General features: G+C 39.8%; 1 protein-coding gene across 3 annotated transcripts in view; it reads right to left on the minus strand.

Annotated features, from left to right (window-relative positions):
* Nucleotides 1-530: 530 nt before the first annotated feature.
* Nucleotides 531-22,592, minus strand: part of WT1 (WT1 transcription factor) — a 50,702-nt gene continuing 28,640 nt past the window's right edge. For 2 of the 3 annotated variants that reach the window (XM_080983750.1, XM_080983748.1), the window contains 5 exons: nt 14,577-14,679; nt 13,533-13,683; nt 6,289-6,378; nt 3,209-3,301; nt 531-1,380 (listed from right to left, as the gene is read on the minus strand). In XM_080983750.1, the coding sequence (XP_080839876.1) occupies nt 1,259-1,380; nt 3,209-3,301; nt 6,289-6,378; nt 13,533-13,683; nt 14,577-14,679 (559 nt within the window). In that variant the 3' untranslated portion in view covers nt 531-1,258. The remainder of the gene's footprint in view (nt 1,381-3,208; nt 3,302-6,288; nt 6,379-13,532; nt 13,684-14,576; nt 14,680-22,592) is intronic. The other variant, XM_080983749.1, reaches the window with a different exon arrangement.

Consider the following 22,592-nt stretch of genomic DNA (forward strand, 5'->3'; position numbering starts at 1 on the left):
CTTGGCTGCTTAGGAGGACAAGAAGCATCTCTCATTTAAATGTTGCTCCTGCCTAAGGCACATTCAATTACAGTGGTACCTCGGGTTACATACACTTCAGGTTACATACGCTTCAGGTTACAGACTCCGCTAGCCCAGAAATATTACCTCGAGTTAAGAACTTTGCTTCAGGATGAGAACAGAAATTGTGCTCCGGCGGCGCGGCAGCAGCAGGAGGCCCCCTTAGCTAAAGTGGTGCTTCAGGTTAAGAACAGTTTCAGGTTAAGAACGGACCTCCGGAACGAATTAAGTACTTAACCCGAGGTACCACTGTACCAGTCTGCATAACACATATGACTATACCACTGTATAGGGTTCTCTCCACTTGAACAGGAATCTTGAAAAACGAAGTTTCCCGATCAGGCATAGAGAAGCGTATTCATATATACCTATATGCTCATCAATTCTGTGCAGACTTTAAACTGAGCATGCACAGGTTGTGGAAAGGCGTTGTGCAGTCCTGGCCTCCCCCATATACATCTATTTATTGACTTTCTGAAACCAGCCACACTGGCCCCTTTGTTTTCCCTCTCTTCAGTGTAAACTATTGTGGGAACTGCACAAGCCTATGTGAATTGTGGGGCTCTGGTGTACATCAAAGTGTGTATCCAACCCCCAGATGAATTGCATGTGCATATAAGAAACTACTAGAGCACCCATAACTCTGAGGAATGCAAGCAAGATATTGGAATGGTTGACACTGAAGATTCACAGAACGATATAAAATTGTCCCATTTGGGCAGTACAAAGATTACTAAAATTGACTCAATATTTGTACAGGACTGCATCAGTATTTTGAAACTTCAGTGTTTGCAGTAAGCACACAGTATACATGGAACAGACTTTCAAACATACCAATCATTTATATATGAGCATGACATAGCACTAGCTTGCACTTGCAAATTTCAAGTAAGAAATAAAAAGTACAAAACCTTTTAAGGAAAGAACAAATATACATAGCTAAAGTCTATCGTAATATTTAAAGTATAACATAGTCAACTTGTAATTATATAATAATGTTACAAATAGAGGTTTTGGAATAGGAAGGTTCAAAATTCTAAGCAGAGGCCTATACTGAACATTATCCTACAGTTTAGTTAACTTGTCTCAACCGCATTATGAAGGCATCTGAGATTTCCTAAAGATTCGACAGACAATGGTTGAAATGTTTGCAGTAGTTCATAGGGTCCATCTGGTTTGTACAGACAGTGTGAAACATCTAAAGCGTAAGTTGAAGTTTAGTCATGTTCCTGTTGTGCATATTATGATGACGGACCAATTCATCAGACCGAGCAAATTTTTTTTGACAGCTGGGCCACCGACAACTGAAAGGCTTTTCACCTGTCAACAAAACACAGAGTTATTAAACTGTCACAGGATGATTTTTTTATCATCTAGGCCCATCCCTTCTTAGCATATAGAAAATGTCAATAGAAGCGTGTCCCTAACTTTTAAATAGATGGTGCTCCATCAAGGTCTTTGGAGTCTAGCCTAGTGATTTCAAAGGGAGATGGATGGTGCTTTTAGCTTCTATTACTTTTCATTTAAAAATATTAATTATGTTTCCACCATTCTTTGCCTCCAAAAAAGCTCAGAGTGCCTTATTTATGCCTCCAACAGATCTCCCATCCAGGCAATGCTCAGGAGTAGATCTAGTTTGCTTCAGCAGGAGAACTGCTTCATCTCCCTATATATCATACTCTGGGCAATAGCTTCTATTGTTATGTTCAATGGGAAATGAACATTCAAAATCTATACAGAACTGAGACTTATGGAATGATATTCTCCTGTAGTTTAAAGCAGTTATTTGTTTATGGTTTGTTTACAGATTTATATGCCCTTATGGGAAAATGCTCACAAGGCATCTTACAGAAAATTACCATTAAACAATAAAAACAACCAAATCAACAATAATCTTTAAGAAGTGCCACTCACTTTTAAACAAAGGAATGGGCAACTTCTACTCTCGGCCAAGCCAGTTTCAGCTTCCTTTTCACATTAGAAGGCAGCCTATTATTGGCCATCCCAACCCCACCAACAATTCAGCAATGAACACAATAGTATGATAACACAACAGTACTGAAGAGGCAACCGACCTCAAAAGAATAGATCAGCACAAAAGTGGCATAACTAGTACTCTCTGCACTGCAGTTTTCAGAAGCGGACTACGTTCTATGTCAGTGGTGTATCTGAACCCCATCAGAGGCAAACTTTGGTAATATGGCTCCCTAAGCGAGGACAAAAACTACCGCCGCCACCCTCTATTTCTGATATTCCACAATAATTCCTTTTGGTTCAGTGGCTTTTATGGATCTTAAAGGGTACACTTATAAATATTGGTTCTTTCGAATTACTATTATTATTTAGTGCCCCCTCGCCTCAGTTCCCTGTGCAGGAAAACGGCCTGCATCACCCTAAATCCGACACTAATCTCATGCAGCACCAAGGCCACAATTCAGATCAGCACTTTAGCACAAGGAAGTAGGGTTTAACTCTTCCTCTGGCGGCAATCCTGCGCTGCTGAAAATTGCCCCTACCTGAAGCTGCAACTTGCCTCCAGAGCTGCAGAAAATGGCAGCTTTGGGGACAAACAGAAGCTATGTATTGCGGGATATGATTTTTTACAAGAAAATGGGGCAGGGTGAAAGCTAAATCTCCTCTTCTGCCGAGCTGTGGTCCTGACAGAGATATACAAAGAGGGGGGTTGATTATTTGTAGTGGCAACACCACTCTAAACTTCTAAGAATTTTTTGTAGATGACCCATTAATGAAAGCAGCAGATAATTTTTACATTCCTTTCAAAATATGATCCTACAGTCTCCAGCTTCAGTGCAGTTCTCACTATTTTTCAAATACTTAATGTTCAGGTGAAGGCACACGAAGCTTCATAGGATGGACTAAGCAGGATCACTTGTTTAGTACATCTCCATATAGCACCAAAAGAAAAGTGCCGATATCACCTAGAAAAGCTCTAAACCTTTCAGCATTTATTTATATTTTGCACCCTTATTTGAGTTTTACTTTTCCACCATGTGATAGTGATAACTCTAACCCATGCCTCTTATGACATTCACTAATTTCCTGGAACTATCATATGCATTTAAAACATAGCAAAATCAATTCAGGTAAAAGAAATTTAAAAATATAAATGGGAAAAAAGTATACGCACTTGTTTTACCTGTATGAGTCCTGGTGTGAGTCTTCAGGTGGTCAGATCTGGAGAACTTTCTCTGACAGGTTTTACACTGGAAGGGTTTCACACCTAAATAGATAAAAGAAGTCTAGTCCCATGTTCCAATACCTTTTCAGAGGAGTGAGGGACACCAGTTGCTTATGACCTCCAAACTATGGATTTTTGCTTTGCGTTTGTTGTTTAATAGTTACTGAAATTAATCTTTCTCTTTGCACATGCCTACACATCCCAAAGGTCATTAATCAGGCGTCTCAACTTCATAACCTTTCTTCAACCCTCTTTTACCAGTTAGTGCTTTCACAGTGCCTTTGTTCCTGGCAAAGCAAGTAAGGATTAACTCACTACCAGATTTGTAACTTGAAAAGTAGCAAATGAGGAACACGCTCTGGTGCTGGGGCATTATTTCATTTAAATTTGAAATTTACTTTTGTTCAATATTCTACATATTTTCCTAACACGTTAAAAAAAAGGTCCATCAATTATGTGCTTTAACCTAGGAAATTTACTTTCTGTATCCAGCAAAGAATATGCTAACCAACAAAAGAGCTTACCTACCATAAAGCTAAGCACAATATTCCATGTCCTTCATTACCAAGCCTAAAGTTTTAATATTTGTTAACAAAATGTTTGATGCCCACAAAAAAATGTTTAATGGTGTATTTCCCCTAGCAGAAAGCACTTCCAAAAGCCAAGGCATTTTCTTTTCTTTTATTCACTCCCTACCTGGTTAAGTTCCCCCATCCCTTCCAAAAAGCTGCTCCTGAGGGTTTGGAGACTTCTGGGATAGTACGGAATATGGCATGGAGTGCTGAAGTAAATTGGAGAAACTGGATGGCAAGGGTACTTAACCTTTTTTGGTCTGAGGGATACATTCATCCTTGACCAACCTGGGAAGAGGGGCACATGCCACGTGTGGGCAGCAACATCCCTAGGCTCTCTTGCGCCCTTTGCAAGGAGCTGTATCAGCACCCATCCACCCTTCCCTTGCACCCTTGGTAGGAGATACATTGGTTCCTCCAAAGCCAGGAGAGACCATGGACCAGAAACTCAAAAAGTTTACTTTTTGTTGCCTTCTGCACTCCTCCAGTGATTTCCTCCATGGCCATCTCCATTGGGTCTGCTCCACCTCCCCCCATTCTCCTCCTCCACTGGTTCACCTCCCTCCCTCCCTCCCTCCATGCACTGCTTTCCCTTCTGCGTCCTTCCTCCTCCCTCCCTTCCTTTTTCCTCCTCCTGCAACTCTCGCCCACTCTCTTTAGCTTTCTTCCCTCCAAGCCCTGCTGGGTGCTCCACTCACACTTCTAATAGTGCCCCTAGCCAATTGGGATGGGCCCCCTGCAGAGATGTTGCGATGGTGCACTCCAGTGACCAAATTCTTCTGCCAAGGTGCTCAGAGGAGCCTGCGTGTCTCACCTGGCCACCCGGAGTAGTGGAAGTCCTGCCCAGGGAGCATGCAGATGGGCGGGTGGGCTTCTAGTCACTCCGAGACACTTTTTGCACCTCCCTGGGCCTATGCCCTTGGGAGGGGCCAACCTGAGTAACCCCCAGGTATGCCCCTGCTTGTGGGTGTAATTGAAAGTTGGTGTGGCTGCCCCACACTCTCACTTGCAAATGCACAGGGCACATCCCCCGACATCCCCCTGTAGATTAGCTGGGGGGGATTATTGCCCCCTTCCTACTCATCACATGATTGATCTGATGACTGAGGAGGGGCTGGATTGTATCATCATCAAGAATGTTGGGCTGGACAGAGAGAGTTAAACTTCACCATCCACCAGCCTTTGAAATTGAGGGCTTCAGGGCAGCTGAAAGTTAACAATGTACAGTGCCATGAAAAATTCTTGCACAAAATTCACTTCTGATGGCCACGGTAAGCGCACCCAGTGTCAGGTGATTGGCAGCTGGATGTTTGGGCTGAGAAATGCCACCTCATGAACCAAACTAGCCTGTTGGATCAAATTAGACTGGCAGCTCAGAGGTTCCGACTTTCTTCAAAAATACGCCCCAGCATTTTAAATTGGGCTCAGGTTGAAATAGGCAACCAATACTAGTCTTCCAAAATAGGTGTAATATAAATTGCTCTGGCTGTACCCATTAAAAACCTAGTAGTCATGTTTTGCACTAAATGAAGTGTTTAATGCAGCACAGTAGTCCAGCTTGGAGGTTACCAGAGCACAGATCACTGTGGCTAGGCTATCTCTGTACAGGAACAGTCACAGCTGAAGAAGCAGCCATCTCTGATGAAAGGTCTCTCTGACTTTTGTATAGCTTGCATGTGACCTACTGCACAAAGGCACGAGTCACACCCATTGAGCCACCCACTGTTGTGCCTGGCCGTCCCCACCACTGGCATGTGTCCCCCAGAAGATTGCCTGTCAGGAAGCGTGATCCTTGATCTGATGAAGTTTCCCCATCCCTGTTGTCAAGAAAACCAAGAAAGCAAAATAGCAATATTATCTGCTGCTTTGTTTGAAATACCGAGACACAGACAAGAGGCTTTTCACAAGTGATTTAACAATTCCAGAATAAAGACATCAAAATCATCAGGCATTAAGTTTGCATTAATAATATATTATAAATTATACATGTAAATAAAATGTATAAATGCATGTAATGGCTCTCCAAATAACAATGTTTCTACTTAGTGAAGTTTGCATAAGCCCTTTCACAGTATTATTCATCAGGATCACCTGTATCAATGGACAGCATATTTGTTCTTTGCACTGACTCCTCTTAAAAACAATTGGATTCTCCTGCATCTAACAATATGTACCAAAAGCACAAATCTTTTTGCTTCTCCCCAAAACAGAAGTGTTAGTGTTGCTAGCCATGCTACAATTTAATGATATATGAAAATATCCACTGCATATGTTCAATAAACTGCTTTTTTGCTGTTTAAATTTCAATGTATCCAAACAATTGATGACACATGAGCCCATAATCCTGAATTACAGGGGCAAGGAGGAGAGAAAGGAATAAGAATTCAATTTTTCATACTCTATGTTATGGAAACTGCAAACTGCTACAAATTTCAAAAGCCAAGGCATGCAACAAACCTGTATGTCGTCTTTGGTGTCGTTTGAGTTGATCTGAACGAGAAAATCTTCGTTCACAGTCCTTAAAGTCACACTGATACGGTTTTTCACCTTAGGGAGAACAAGTTTCATTTGAAAAAGGTGAATTAAGTTGGAAAATAAAAGCCCATACAAGCACACTAGAACAATTTTCAATCACATACACATTTAAAGGAGGTGAATATATCTGTGTTGTAGCAGGGGTGATTTATATAAGTCATTTTCAAGGAAAATCTCTGCATGGAAAGAATTGAGTATGCAGTCACATTTGAATTGTGGCAAAGCAGTTTATTTTGCTACCAGTATATGGATATGACAATTTATGTATACTGCAGTTACCCCATCTGTGTACTTAATGCAAAGTAAGTTAAAATTCCCTTAGGAACGATAATCCTGAAACAGATGTTTGTCGGATTCTGTCAGTTTTCTGCCATCAGAAATCAGTTTAAAAGCTGTTCTGACAACCTTGTAGATTTTAAGTACCAAGGGTGGGATTTTCCAAACCAACCCCGGCAGCAGAAGACTTGAATGAGGACTTTCGATTGCATAATGGGGCTTTCAGTGGGCTGGATCCAAGCGAAGCATGAATGAAGGTCCATTGAATGGTGGGGAGAAGGTGACTTCTTCCAGTTCACCTTTCTGCCTGAAGTAGCCCTTTGAGCCCCCTTAAATCTGCTCGGAGGAAGAGGGAACCTTCCAAATGAGAGTGAGAGGTGTTACTGGAGACTGCAGTGTAAGGGGGAATCACATTGAACAGGAGCTTCTGTGGATTCATAGCCCATTCCATGACCAGGACTCTTGTTACTTCTTAATTGCATCTTATGTTTTGAGAATATTCAGTCACTGTCTACCAAAGTCACAGCTGGGCCCATGCTTTGTTTTGATTTTGATTTTTTGATTTTTGATTTTTGAAGAAGGTCAACATGTACTGGAAGTGATTAATAATTCAAGATCACAAGTGGCAATTTCCCAAAAATAACTAAGGATAAAGTTACATAAATAATATGCTTATTTTCTTCCAACATTAATAGATTGTGAGACCATAACATTTGTTGGAAGAAAGGCCATGCCTTCATCTTGCCCCAAAATTCTCCTAACTGTGATTTTGATTTTGTTCTCTAGATCTAGTAAAATATGTCAACTTTGCCATAAGGGCATCCTCCCAAATTCTTCTATGGATGCTTCATTGCTCAATCTCCATTTCTCAGCATAAAGAATTGTAGCTGCGACTGGCAAGTAAGAAACCATGTCTAATAGAACCATCCAAATGATTTAGCAAATTTTTTTAAAAAAATACTGGGGTTCGATTCATATGAGATTTTAGTAGGGCTTTCTATAGAGGCCAGATAAACATCCAGAGTGGTGGCAGTCTTTGTTCTGACCCTTTGCGGGCAAGAGGCTTAGGAAATAACTCTATACATGCCTCATTCTGTCACAATAAGTCATTTCATACCAGTTTTCAATTTTGAGACAGAAATGCCATGTGCTTATACTTGTAATGTCCCAACTTTTCAATATTTTGATGGCAAGGAAGGAAAACAGCATACAAAAAAAATTGCATTTAAAGCAAAACAGGCAAATGTGTATTGGTAAGATATTTATAGTCAATGGTCAATTCAGATGTTCAGAAACAGAGGAATGCATATGAACCTGTCTTATACTGAGTCAGAACATGGGTGCATCTAGCACAGTTTATTCATTTTGTTGCTTTTATATCCCATCCATCCTCCCAAAGGAGCCCAGGGGAGCAAACACCTCTGTGATTATTATTATTTTTTTAAAAAAAAGATTAAAAATAAAATGAAAACATATTATACTCATTTTTAAAAGGAATAAAAAATCTAAAAACAATAAAGCACAATAAAACATATGAATCAGATTTAAGAGCAGGTGTAACACAATCTTGTGTCTGGATTGGCCTGCCAAAGCTGACGTTTTCAGCAGGCACCTAAAAGGGTAGTGATGGTGACTGCCTAATATCAACAGGCAGGGAGTTCCAAAGTTCAGGTGCTGCCACCCTAAAGGACTAGCTTGTTACAAATGCAAAGCAGACTTCCTCTGAGTGACAGTGAGTTTCAGTCTGGGTTCCCCTGCATCCCTTTCATCTTCTAGAGATCCTAGTGATTCGGCTTGTTCTTGCAAAGCATATGCTCTGACCACACAGCTATGAATCCTGCATAGTGCCATGCATTTCTACATTTCTTCAGGACTAATAAACACTGAATCAGTTCTAGTTTATTCAAGATGTTATATGATTCTTTTGTAAACTAGGTTTATTCCTATTAAAAAGAGTTATTTTTGCTAGCATGCCATAAAACAACTGCTTTGAAACATCGTTATGTCTTTTCCAAATGACAAGCGACATCACCCATATTAACTGCTCTTTCACATTTACACTGAAAGCAAGGAGTTCAATATCTAAACGTTTCTGTTGGATATCTGTAAGAGAATCTTTATAGCTTCCTGTGGAAGTCACCCAAAGGAGTTTACTGGCTTTTAAAACCCAAAATGGGTTGTTTCCATGTCCATTCAGATTAATTTATTTATTCAAAAAGTTATATTTGTCACATGTGTTTAAAACAGTTCCTTTTAAATCTGGCCACAAGGTCCCCGTAGGAATTGCTGTGCCTTAAAACTGATTGTGAGGAAGGCTGAAGCCTTGGCAGATTTAAGGCAGAGAATGCTGGTGGAACAGAATGCACTGAGCAGATTGTAGTCTCCAAAGTTCAGTGCAAATGCAGTTCTGAAGCATGAGCATTTGAGCAGCATGAAGTGATACATTTCACACTGCTTCCACATTGCAAACAAAGGTCTTCTGTTATTATCAGGCTTACTGGAACTGTTATATCTTTCTCAAGTTAAGCTACAGCAACCATCTGCTACAGACCTCTGCTGTCATTCATCTATGTGTGGGAATGTTTTCAAACAGAATATGTCATTTACCCTTTTCAGAATTTTACTTATCTTCACATGTCTTTGCATTTCCGAATAGAAACTTTTGTCATTGTAGGAAATCACATTAGATTTTGATGCAAAACATGCATGAAGCCACTTATGTAATCAAGAAAGTTTCAATAACCCAAGGACCTTGTCACACTTCATGAGTTGTATCCAACTAGGCCATACTCAATGTAGATCCATTATGCTCAATCCATTAAAATCAATTGACCTCCACTAGTTTCAGTGGATCTACTCTTGAGCAATGGTTTTTTCTGGGGGTATGCAGGGGTACCCATACCCCTAAACATTTTGTGAATCTTTGTACTTTTGTCCATTTACTGTATTTATTTTTGAACTTTAAAATGGTGTTTTTCTTGAGACAAAATGAGAGTATCTCTAAATATTTTTATAGGGGAGGAAAGCACTGTTCTTAGTATGACTTAGTCAGATGCAACCCTATATGCCTAAGATGTTTCAAGTTTACACCCATAAATACAAACATGGGCATCATACAGTTCCCTTGTCAGGAATTATATGCTGAATAGCAAACCATGTATAATGTATGAATGGCTTTTGGCATTGTTACAAATCTTATAGCTTCTGTGTGTTCTTCTTGAGCTATCGCTACTATTATCTGATTATTCTTACTATTATTCAGTGTAAGACGTATGCTAGGTCCCAAGCACTTTGTTGAATGATAACATGGGGCAACTTGTTATGCTTCCGATGCAATTTGTGTCCTGAAATAAGGGTTAAGAACTTAGGACAGTGCCATGGGAGTTGCCCTGTGGTGTCCTGCAAGGTTACGTATTGTGCCCCATGCTTTGTAATACCTATATGAAGCCCTGGGAGCTGTCATTAGGAGATTTGGGGTGAAGTGTCATTATGCAGAAATGACGGGGGCCTTTTGCTTGCAGAGTATGTGCTCTGCCACTGGGCTACTGCCCTCCTCCCTATAATTAGCTACCTATGAATTTCTAGTAAACATCAGGAATGATTCAGACACATGCTGAGATATGAGATGCCAGAAGCACAATGCTAAATTCTGGACATTTCTAACACGGATTGGGCTCATAGAAAGCACCTGCTCAGCAGCACACAAGGGGACTAGATGAGCAACATGTGACCTACTGAAAGCCATAGATTAAGGGTGACCACCACATATCTATCCATAATGCAGACTGCTCTACTGTGCATTCATGCTTGGGTGCACAAATTATTCTTATAGCATGGTAAATTTAATGTGCTGAACATCAGAAAACCTATTCCCATCTCCTTCCAAAAAGGTGAAGACAGATATCATTACCACTGAAAATGTAAGCGACAGAAACTTGTGGAAAGTCACTCAATGGGGAATACCTGATAAACCAGCTATGAAACATTTACAGGAAGAAAGACCACGTGTATTTATTTTCCAAAGAGCTTTGTGGTTATGTAGAAAACCCCATTCATGATACTTTTTTTATACACTGGCTATCTATAAATTTAAACTGGCCTCAAGATTACACTCGGTGCATACATTCCAGGAAATAGCAGATGTTCCCCAGAGAGCTGTCTCCCACTCGTTTCTCCTCAAGGTTAAACCACTTCATTCTATTCTGTTGAGGCAGCAGACTCAATAAGGGCCCAGAAAAGTGAAGTTTAAGGGACATCCCCATACTGATCACCAGTAAACTCCTTCCCTGCCCCTTTTGCCTTTGGTAATTAGGAAAACACATGGAAGGTTCATCTTCACAGCTATCTTCCCACTGTCTGGTCCCAAATCTAAGGTGCAAAAGACTTGGGGCCAGATTCTGCTAAAGAATTGTGCTAGTGGGAAGCAGGGCAATGAGTTTCACCAGCACGATGGAGATTTCCCCTCTTCTCCTCTCCACTCCCATCAGGTCTGGAGAATCAGGAGAACCTCCAGAACAGCTCACAGGGAGAGAAGAGCAGAGGTCATTCAGTCTAGGAAGCAGAAATGCTTGCATTGATGGAACAATTGTATTAGCTCAATATTGAATTCCACACATTTGCCTGATTGGAAAAGAGTCATGAAGCACAATTGCATCTTCAAGAATGTTTTTCTTATAGGAGGGGAGCGAGAAACCAGTCATACCAAGGAGATGCTGTCTGTTATGTGTAATCAGTGTGTAATTATGGGAATGCTGATCTGTAGCTTAGCTTGGTATGTGCATGCGTGCTTGCAGCAAGTTCAGCAACTTGCATCAGTGCAGCATAGGATGACCAGAAAAGGAAGATGTGCCTCCAGCACCTTTAATACCTGTGTATAAAATGGCTTTTCAGCAGGTGTAGGCTGTCATTCAAGCTACTGTGTAGTCATCCTAATGTATAGCCAGAGCTGAAAAGTTGGCATCAAGTTTACAGAAGGGTTTATATGTGCTGATACTTTTCCTCTCAGAGTATAATACCTCATAACTGGTATAGTTCTACAAGTTCATGAATAGATCCATAGGCCTTGAAAAACATTATTGTTCTGAAGAGGAATGGGGTACTGGATGAGATTGGAAAGACTGCACACCCAGAGAGTGCAAGCTCACAGAGAACAACTTCATAAGCTAACTCTAAAGGCAATCCTTTAATTGGAAGAGACCAGTCTACAGTGATGGTGGGAACAAAATGGCCTGGTCAGGAAAGAATGTGTAATAAAAACCACAAGACCCAGTATGAACTGGGGTGAGCTGCTCCAGGTCATCAGGTTTGTGACAGTGACTTATGCAAATGTTCTGAAGAAGAGACGGTTGTTTAATTTACACACTGTATCCTTCCCTGGAGAAGGAGCCATGACTTTACAAAAAAAATATTTAATATAAATTTGTTAAAGTAATGAAATTTTGCTTTTCAAAACTAGAAAAACTGTTGCAAGAACTGTGCCTGTTATACGGTTGTTTGTTCTGTGCAAAACATTTTTACAGTTTTGCTGAGAAGAAAACTCCGATGGGTACAAAGTAGTACACTTCACTGATTAAAAAACTAAGAGTGGCATTCTACTAATGAGTCACATCAGTGCATAAGGACTTCTGTTTGTGCAATAGGGCTTCCCCCCTTCATCTGGGGGGTGGGATCAGGCAAATCCCTGGAATAGTGCACGGGGGAAGGAGGTGGGGGGTCATTTTGGCTTGAAAGCGCAAAATTGCATTCCTTTCAGACTCCCAAACCGTACACCAATTTCCAAAAAACCTTCAAAAACACAAATCATAGTTGCTGGGTCATGTTAATGGTGATTGAAAGCTCCATGAAATCTTACCACTTAATCCAGTGTATTGTTTATATTGCTTTCCCCCCGTTGTATTTCTCAGCTTCCTAATGCTCCAAATCAACCAGATGCCTTTTATTATTATATGTTTCAGTTAATGGTATTGTTAATAACCAGGAAAGCACTCAATAAGCAGTTAAAGGGCACATGAGAAGTCAGCAAAAGCTGTGTTGAAACATTAAGAAATGCTGATATGAATTCCAAATTTTTCTATCCGAGCTCTGCATGTTTTCTAATCCAACTGTGGGTAACACTATCTGAGTGAGCAGTTTGCAGGAAATGTAATGAGCCAGTCATGTATAAATATCTAGGTGATGAGAAAGAAGAATCTTATGGAGCACATCCAGCTCCACCCCCATCTCTCTCTCTCTCTCTCTCTCTCTCTCTGTGTGTGTGTGTGTATTATCAAGCACAATTCACTGGAAAAACATCACATACAAATCATTAATTTGGAATGATATACAGAAGCATTTTGTTCCTTAAAAAAAACCCTTCAAGACCTGTGAGGCCATGCCTGACAAATAAGGTAGTCATTCAGTTGTGCTGTATGTGCAAAGCAACCACACACACACACTGCATCCCTATTAGAGGTGACCAGTGAAGGACTATCTTGCTCTTTTTAGCCCAAGGACCCTAAAATGCCCCATGTTGGAGGGATTATGAACACAGCATGGTCATGTATTCCACTGTCTGAAGGAGTCTTCTACTTGAAGGGTCCACTCCAAGTCTTAATTAAAAACCATAGTAGTTCCTTGAAGTTCCCCATCAGCAGTAAGAAGGCCCAAAGGTCACCTAGTCATAGTGTTTTCCATTATATATACTGTCTTTCTATTTAAATCATATGAATTTGTATATAAATTTGCATACCTATAAACCTATGCGAATTTTATGCAAATCAGCACTTTCTTTTGCTGTTGGTATGTAAATAGCCATTTTATATGAATGGGTTCAATTCCCAGTACAGTAAACACCAAAGCACAGAATCAGACTTCTAACTAGGGACAATTTTGCAGTGCATTAAAATACTTACCTGTGTGCTTTCTTCCATGCATCTGCAGATGAGACAGTTTGAAATATCGTTTATTGCAGCCAGGGTATTCACACATGAAAGGTCTTTTCTCATTTGTGTCACCTGCTGATCTAACAATCATAGGAGCTACTCCAGGTACTCGTCTCACATCCTATAATGGCATTAAGAATTTGGATTATTATATGACCAGTTTTCAGAACTGGAAGCAGTGCATGCAATAACTGCTCCAATTATACTACCTTAAACTCAAAACATATCTATTGTAATTAATATTTATTTAATTTGTTTATTAATCTTTTTTTCCCTTCCTGTAAAACAAGCTTTAACATATTACTGCTTAGCAAAAAATGAAAATTTCAGGCCTTCAGTTAATAATCACATGCCAGATCTAATATTTAGGAAAGCACAATGCCACTTTGAAGTTTCCCATTTAGAGGAATATTGTAGCTTGTTCTAATGAAAATTATTTCTGTTGTTTCTTTTTCTTTAAGTCAGCCAATAGTTTCTCACTGAATTTATTACTGATGCAGTGGAACAGTAGAGAAAAGATCCTGTAGAGAGGTGTAAAAAATAATGATGCATGGCACAGAGAAAGTAGATAGAGAAAAGTTTTTCTCCCTCTCAAAGCGCTAGAACTCATGGACCTCCAATGAAGCTGAATGTTGGAGAATTCAAGGCAGGCAAAAGAAAGCTCTTCACACAGCACATAGTTAAAAGTATGGAACCCATTCTCACAGGAGGCAGTGGTGGCCACCAATTTAGATGGCTTTAAAAGGGGATTCAGCAGATTCATGGAGGATAAAGTAAATCAGTGGCTACTAGCCATGATGGCTGCCTCCATGGTCAGCTGCAGTAATTATTCTGAATGCCAGTTGCTGGAAACCACAGGAAGGGAGAGAATCCTGTCATGCTCAGGTCCTGCTGGCGAGCTCCCTATGGGCATCTGGGACCATGGCCTGATCAAGTTCTTAACTTAAAAGCAGTAGTTTCCAATGACAGCCTGGAAATCCATTTAGAATTGTACATTTTCTGCAATATACTTACCTGTATTCCTCTAAAGACTCCATGGGTGTGTATTCTATACTGGGCCCCACAGCTGTATAACATAGGGCCTGCATGGTTATCACTTTCATATCCTGTTGCATGGCTGAAAATAAAAAGAAGCCAAAGGTTGGAAATTAACTATACTCTGTTGATGAAGTATTAGCGACAGGCCTTCATTCAATCCGAAAACAACTAAATAGACCAAGGAAACGTAATGGAAACTTAGTGATTCTGTTTCAAACATGGATTTCAAAGAGAGAACATAAGATTTGCCTAGTAGTGCTTTAAATTTTGATTACTGCGAAAAAAATAGTACAGATAGGGGTGGGGGAACACAGAGAAGCAAAAGTTAATGCAGCAGATACGTGCAAGTTATTTATCAGTTAAATGCCAAGTTGGCTATTGCTAATATCTTTGGAATGAGCAAAATGCCTCAGGTTTCACATTAAGTGCAGTGGGTTTTTGTCAGCACCTCATGACTCAGATATAACCAGATAGGACTGAGAAAGTGATGACATTTACAAGAACAGCAGTGGTGCAGCCACAGGATAGGATTACAAATCAGAGTCCTAACTATTTAACCTACATATCAGCTTGGAAGATGTACTGTAGCTTAACCTTTAGTAAAATCAACAAACAAGGAAATCGTTACCTTGTGGAAATCAGTGATCCCCCTCTGTGCAGCAAGGATGCAACCCAAACATTTCCCTTGAAGTATTTAGGACTTTCAGTTTAAGGCTAAAAATAAGTGAACTTCATCCTGCAACATTTAACTTTCTATAAATATAAACCTGTATTTACCGGACTTCTGATAGCTGAGACACACACTTTTATTCTAAAATGAAACTGGAGAACCATTTCAGTCTTACACTTGAAGAAAAAAGTTTACCTTTAAGTCGTGTAAGAGTTAAGAATTTACACAACACCCATCCCTTGACTTCTGTATCAGTCATTGATCTCAATGTGCTTCCTAATTGGAAATTCAATGGAACTTACTTCCGGATAACTGTGCAAGACTGCAAATATGCAGGGCAATAATAATTATAATAATTATAATTTATTATTTATACCTCGCCCATCTGGCTGAGTTTCCCCAGCCACTCTGTGCGGCTCCCAATCGAGTGTTAAAAACAATACAGCATTAAATATCCTATGCATCCTATGCATGCTTGTTTAGAAGTACATATCATTGTGGCTTTCTCCCTAGTAAGTATGTTTTAAGGACTGTAGCCTCAGGTTTCTTATGTTTCTTATGGCACAGCACACAGAATGGAAATTACTGGCATAGATGGAGACCTTTTGCAGGGGGACCATTTGTGCTCAGAACTCTTCTTTACCTTGAAGCTAGGTTACTTGCCCATGGGCAAACTTCTGGAGAATGCATGTCAGTTGTGGGAGCAGTCAAAGTGAATGTAGTTAGACACACACACACACACACACACACACACACACACACCACTATCTATCCTCCATCCAGGCAAGCAAGAAGTATTATCACAGTTCAAGGGACATTCCAGCCATATGTAGTGGCAGATGCAGAGCATGGCTGTTGAGGGTCATGGCCAGTGGGTGAGTGTCCTGTATAGAGTCCTGAGGGCTATAAGGTCCCATTCATCCCCCAGGCCTAAGGTGCTCCACCCCTGGTATAATCCAAGGAACCCTCACCAAATATCACATCCTATTATAATGACCCAACACAAACAACATGGAAAAGGAAAGAGGCACGAATAAAAAATGGATTCTCTAACCTGCAGAGCAATAAGAAACTGTAGATTTTATCCTCATCAGTCAGTATTTTAGAAAAAAACGAATGTTATAGAATCATAGAACTTTAAAATTGGAAGGGACCCTGAGGGTCATCTAATGCAACTCCCTGCAGTGCAGGAATCCTGCCCACAGCTGTCCCTCGGTGGGCTCAAACCACCAACCTTTTGGTTAACAGCCACATGCACTAAACCACAGCACCACAGGAGGGCCCCAAGATGTATGTAACTAGTCAATAAAATTTCCACTGCTGTTCCTAAATAAAAAAACATCCAGGTGTCTTTGTGCATTATGTAAGTATGGATGATTTATTATTATTATTACTACTACTACTACTACTACTACTACTACTACTACTAAGTATTACTTATAAAGTTGCCTGGATGGCTTAAAAATTTCCTGGGTGGCTTACAAGCAAGACATTATTTTAAAAATACTGAATTAATAATTAAAATCAATAAAAGACAAAAACTATATTTGCAACAGCAACAGCATAAATAGTCTGTAGCCAACTAAGTCCTACTCAAAGTTAGACCCGTTGATATTGATGTAATAAATTTAAGTCCATTGGTTTCAATTGGTCTACTCAAAGTATGTCTTATTTGGATATAACCCACAGCCTGGATTATACTGCAATAGCCCACAGTAGCCTAGAGCAGTATAAAACACAACTGCCAATTCAAACAGTTTGAACACCTTATTTCAAGTGCTAAAAAAAGATGCATTCACAACTGAGAAACAAAAAAATACCCCCAAAATGTTAAGCAAGCATTATATATTTCTCTGTTTAGACGACCAAAAAATACTTGATCCTTGGGACAGAAGAAATGTAAAATGATTGAGCATAATAGTATATAGTACATCCAAGGCTATTTAAATGTATATCTTATATAATAAAATGTGTGATGAAAAACAGAGCAGCTCTGAAGAATCATGACAACTCTGTTTTAAAAAAAAATCATAAAAATATATCTGAAAAGTATGAATCCTTGAATTACTTCCTTCCATAACCTTTATTTTGTTGCACTGGCATTGTTCATAAGATGGATAAACTAGAGCCCCAGGTTAATAAAGATGTACTAAGCTTTTTCTAGGGAATCCAGAGGCAAGTTAGCAAACATCAGCATAAAATATGAAAACTGAGTGATTCATCACCATCAACCCTGGATGTTTTTTAAACAGTTGGGGGGAAGGGGGGGGTGAGATTACACAGAACAGATACCACATTAAGCCATAACTTAATAGCAGTTCAAGAAAGAGATCAGGATTTTAGCATGGAGAAGCAGCCAAAAATGTGAGGCACAGGAAATATGCCACTTTCATTTAGGAAAATAATGAAATGATGTTCAATATGACTATTTAAAACAATTGTCATCATAGCACTGAAAAATATACACTGCTGCTTTCTTTGGTAATAATGCTACTACCAAGCAGATGCATTATGAAGATTATTTACATCTTTTTTTAAAAAAAGTAAAACTCTGTTGAGGCATTCTCATTGCCCAAGCAAGGCCAGTGCCACAGTCTAGAACAGTTAGGTACTCTTAAGCCCATTGCTTTCATTGAGCTCCGCTAATTGTACCTATTAAATTAGCTCCTCCATTTCCCCCTTCCTGCTTCATCCCCCAACACCCCATCCAATCTTGTTGCAAAACGCCCAAAGAACACTTCTACTGGGGAGGGGAAGTTGGGAATGGGGTTCTGTTCATGCATATCCTGATCTGCACCTATTGCTCATTGCAGTCTTTGCCTTCTGAGTTTTAATTTGAATTATATTCAGGCTTGGAAACAGCACCAGGCAGCTCCCAGAAAATTTTATGATGGCAGGTACTTGACATTTGCTGGGAGTCAGTGTTCTGGAAATCCTTTTAACGTGCTGATCATATTGGGAAGTCACCAATTTGAAGAAGAAAAGAACCAAAACTTCTTTCTTTTCTTTTTTTTTTTTGCAAGTGGAACCACCATAACCATGAAAAAAAGTAGTGGATGACGGAAATGTAGTTGGGTCATTAGTGTTTAAACTACATACCATGGGAGAAAGTAATTGTCAAAGATTGGCAGTGTTGTATAGATTTAATACACCTTTGTGACGGCTAAAATGGCCGCTGTTTCTTTAATGTGAATAAAGCTGGGTCAGCATGAGTCAGCGGCCTGCACCAGGTTGTATATCTAGAGTGAGAAATATTAGTTTGTTGCTGAGTTGGGTTGGTTGGTTGGTTGGTTGGTTAGTTAGTTAGTTAGTTAGTTAGTTAGTGAAAGCTGGTAGCATTGGTGTGTACAGTTGGTCAGTTGCTTTTGCACAAAGACTTTTAAGAATAAAACTCTGCAAGGATACTTTTCTCATGGACTCTTTTATGCCGACAAGGGTCTGAGGACCAGGCTGAGGAGACAAAGGGAGGTCAGAACCCTTTCCTTTTTTCTTTTTCTTTTTACAAACACTGACAACCTTTTCTTTTTTGGCTTAGATTGAATAAGATCTTTTTTAAGGACCAGCTTTTTTTCAGAAGCCATGCCAGGCTATGATGGGATAGGAAGGAGGTGAGAAAGCCCTGTTGTGAACAAAGTACACTGCATGCACTTCCATGCCAGTAAAATCAGGATAAAGAAAAGGTCGTGTGCATCTGTGAACATGTGTTACTTCAGCATGACCTATTTGGAAAGAGTGTGAAACATTGGTGATAAGCCCTCGTGTGTTCCGGTTTATGATTAATATATGACTTTGAACCTCTGCAGTGATTTAAATATAGTTTATTGTATATCGCTTTGGATTTTTTTTAAAAAAGAGAAAACCCATAACCCCACTTAGGATGAGGAAGGGGTAGGCTGGCACAGTCACCTCTCCGCCAGCAGAGAGAAGTGGTGCTGGTTGGGGATGCAGGTTCTGGGGCAGTAGAAGCTCTGAGTTTCATCCTGGTGGGTGGAATCCAGCAGAAAACCCCCAAACAGGGCATGAGTGGGGTCAGGGACTGAGGGCACCAGAGAGTTTGGATCTGCTAGATTCAAGTCTCCTCCCGATATGCCATCCTGGAGCTGACACACCAAAACAAAAAAACACAAAAAAACCTACTGCCTGCACCACCTTTCTGCCTGGCCAGCAGGAGTCAACCGGACAGGCAGCAGTAAATTTGCCACTCCACATCTCCCTAGTCCCTTGTTAGAATTGCTCTGCCCACACGGCATTTATAAAAACTAGAAATCTCAGCAGTAGAAATATAACAACTTATTCACAGAGCAGGGAATCCTAGCTTCTACTTTTTGTGTGCTTGTAGCATAAAAGAGGGTTGCTTAAAGTGGTAGATTAGCAGATAAATTGTGAAAAAGAAGCAGCAGATGAACCTCCCTTAGAATAACATATCATTTCCTTCTGTAGTTCTTTGTTATTAGTCCCACTGTTGTTCATTGACTGTTACACCACTGGCAAGGGCTTGGCTTTTGTTTTTAATTGTATCTAGAATATTATGCACTTAATAAATAATAAGTCATCATCATAATTTTAAATGCATTTTTGTCAAACACAAAATGAATGGTTTGGTTTAATTGCAATTTAATTTTAGGGTCATGTGAATTGATTATATTTGGAGTGTACTGTTTTAATATGAAAAAGAATTTATCACCCACCTTTCACCAGCAGGTCTGAGGGTAGGTTTGGACAATTTGAGAATCAGTATTAAAAACAGTTAAATATAGCTGTGATTACTGCATTGCAGAGAGTTGGACTACATGATCCTTTGGGTCCGTTATAACTCTGGTTCTATAAAATCACAGTCGCAGGAGCAGGGTTAGGGTCCTGAAAAACACGTCTCATTTGTGCATGTGTGATTTTACCAAATGTCATATACATCACTTGATCTGTGTTTAAGGTTTACTCACAATGGAGTACATGAACTTGCTATTATTTCAGTGTCAACGATACAGTGCCCACAGATACCAGCATGCCTGCTAGTACTTCCTATGGTGAAAGGTCTCAGAATATATATATTTATTTATACAGTGTTTTACCAAATTTATAAACCTCTTCGCAGATTGAGGCCATCAAAGCAGTGTACAACACAATAAAAAGTAAGATAAATCCAAATTCTGAAAACAATTTAAACCATTTCTGCAAACTCTATAGATGTACAATTAATTTTTCACAAATGACTGGATCACACCTCAGGTGCCTAAACAGTGGACACCTGTCTCATAATTAATTCCAGAGATCTGGAGCTGCAACACTAAAAGCCCAGTTTCTAAGTGGACTTCCAGGGCAGGTGATACTCTCAGCAGCGCCTAATCTGGGGGGCACAGTTGCCGGACAGGGATATAGCGGTGGGGGTGGGGGTGGCTTAGGTAAGTTGTTTATTGTTCAAAAATACATGATAACATGTTAGTTCTTCCTGCCCAGTTCCTGTTTGCACGGGCTCAGACTCTTCTACACTGAACACACCCCATTAAACTTCACTGGATTCCAGGATTGGATACCCACCTTCCCATTTGTTTTGAACAGAGGAGAGTTGCAAAGAGCTCCTCTCTCTTGAGTGTGGCAGTGGCTGATTTGGGTACCTTTCCCACTAATTAATGAGGTTGCTGACAGGTGAGTGATATGCCCACACCATTTTATGTTCCCATCTCCTTTTCTGCTCTTTTAGATGTGGTTGCGCCTTCAAAGTATCTACTGTGTGTTGTGTCACAACCATGGAACCATTTTGTGTTGCGTCACACCCCAATGGCATCTATTTTATGACTGGTGCCCATGGCACTTCCTCAAAATTCCAGGTGGGGCCCAAAGCTTGGTGACCCTTGAAGAGAACTGTTCAAAGGACAGTGATTCCAACTATGAGTGTGCACACAGCAATGATGGATGTAGCCCTTTCAGAAAATCATCAGTCATACTAAAACCAAGTGTTTGACAAGTTGGGGCCTAAATCCAGCAACATCTACCTCTTCTGGAAGGCTGTTCCAGAAGCTAGGTATGGAGATGATTTCTGTGTACACTACCCATCATTGTGTACTATTAGGGCTATGCCGATGTCCAATCACATATGCCCCCAAGCAGAATCTGCTATGGTACATTTTTTAAAAATCATTTCTCAGATTTGGAAAGCCTTTTCAAACATTTGTTGCAATATAGTATGGGAAGGAAATCTTAACTGAATCACATAGGAAAACGACAGCAAGTATATAAAGGCTATAATCTGTGAAGAGATATATAGAAGCCACATATTTCAATGCAAAGAAGGATGCCAATATTCATTAAGTTCTTCAAGAAGGAGGGAAACATCTGAAACACTACACTCCTGGGAATCCCTTATGAACAGTCCATGTATTTTAAAGATGTAAATCTTAGGAAGAGTAGCTTATGTTCATGGCAACTGAAACTGAAGGCGCTGTGTTTTGTAACTCTCTCAGCCAAAGAAGACAGATAACTATTTTGGCTCATATTACCAACGATGAGGCTATGTCTAGCTCTGATTTTCCACAGATTCTACAATCTTGGCCTATACCAAAACATTTAAATTGACTTTACCATAGATCGTTCATCATGATTCCATCTTCTCTTTGCTTTTTCCTCCTAAACAACCCAGGTCGCATCACTGCTAAAAGTCTGCACTTATGGATGCATAGAACGCCATTTATTGTCTTCATTCTACTTTCAATATTTCTGTTTAAGCCAGGGGGTTTCCTCCTCCTCCACCACTCAGATCCCTAAAGAGTAACCTCTTCCTTGCTTTAATTACTTGGATCTCAGACAAGGTTTATATGCTTCTTCATTTTGCAGGATATTTTCTCTAGAAGAGACAAAACATCATATCTAAAGAGGAAATTGCAGACAATGAAGGAGAAAAGTCCGAAATGGCCTCCAAAAAAAAAAAAAAAAAAGGCAGAAGTGGGTATTGTATTGAGATTTTTTTTAAAAAAAAAAAAATCAAAACCATGTAATATGATGGATTGTTGAGAAACTTGGTATACTTTCCATTTTTTCTCTCCTGTGAGTTACATGCCAGATGTCAAAGGTACCGCTGGAAACACTGGCCTCAGTTCATTACCATGTTACCGTTACATTTTACATTACTATGTAATGTGAATTTTATCCTGCACATTATTTTTTTTTGCAATGTAACAAGTACCATTTCTGAATGGGATGCAAGAGTACATTATTGTTATTGTTGTTATTATTATTATTTATTTGTATCCTGCATTTTTGCCTGACAGGGGCTCATGCAAGTCTGCAAACACATTCCATGGGTCATACAATAACGTTCACCAAGGAAG

Source organism: Podarcis pityusensis (genome assembly GCF_964106645.2).
Source record: "Podarcis pityusensis genome assembly, chromosome: 1".
NCBI classification, from domain to species: domain Eukaryota; kingdom Metazoa; phylum Chordata; class Lepidosauria; order Squamata; family Lacertidae; genus Podarcis; species Podarcis pityusensis.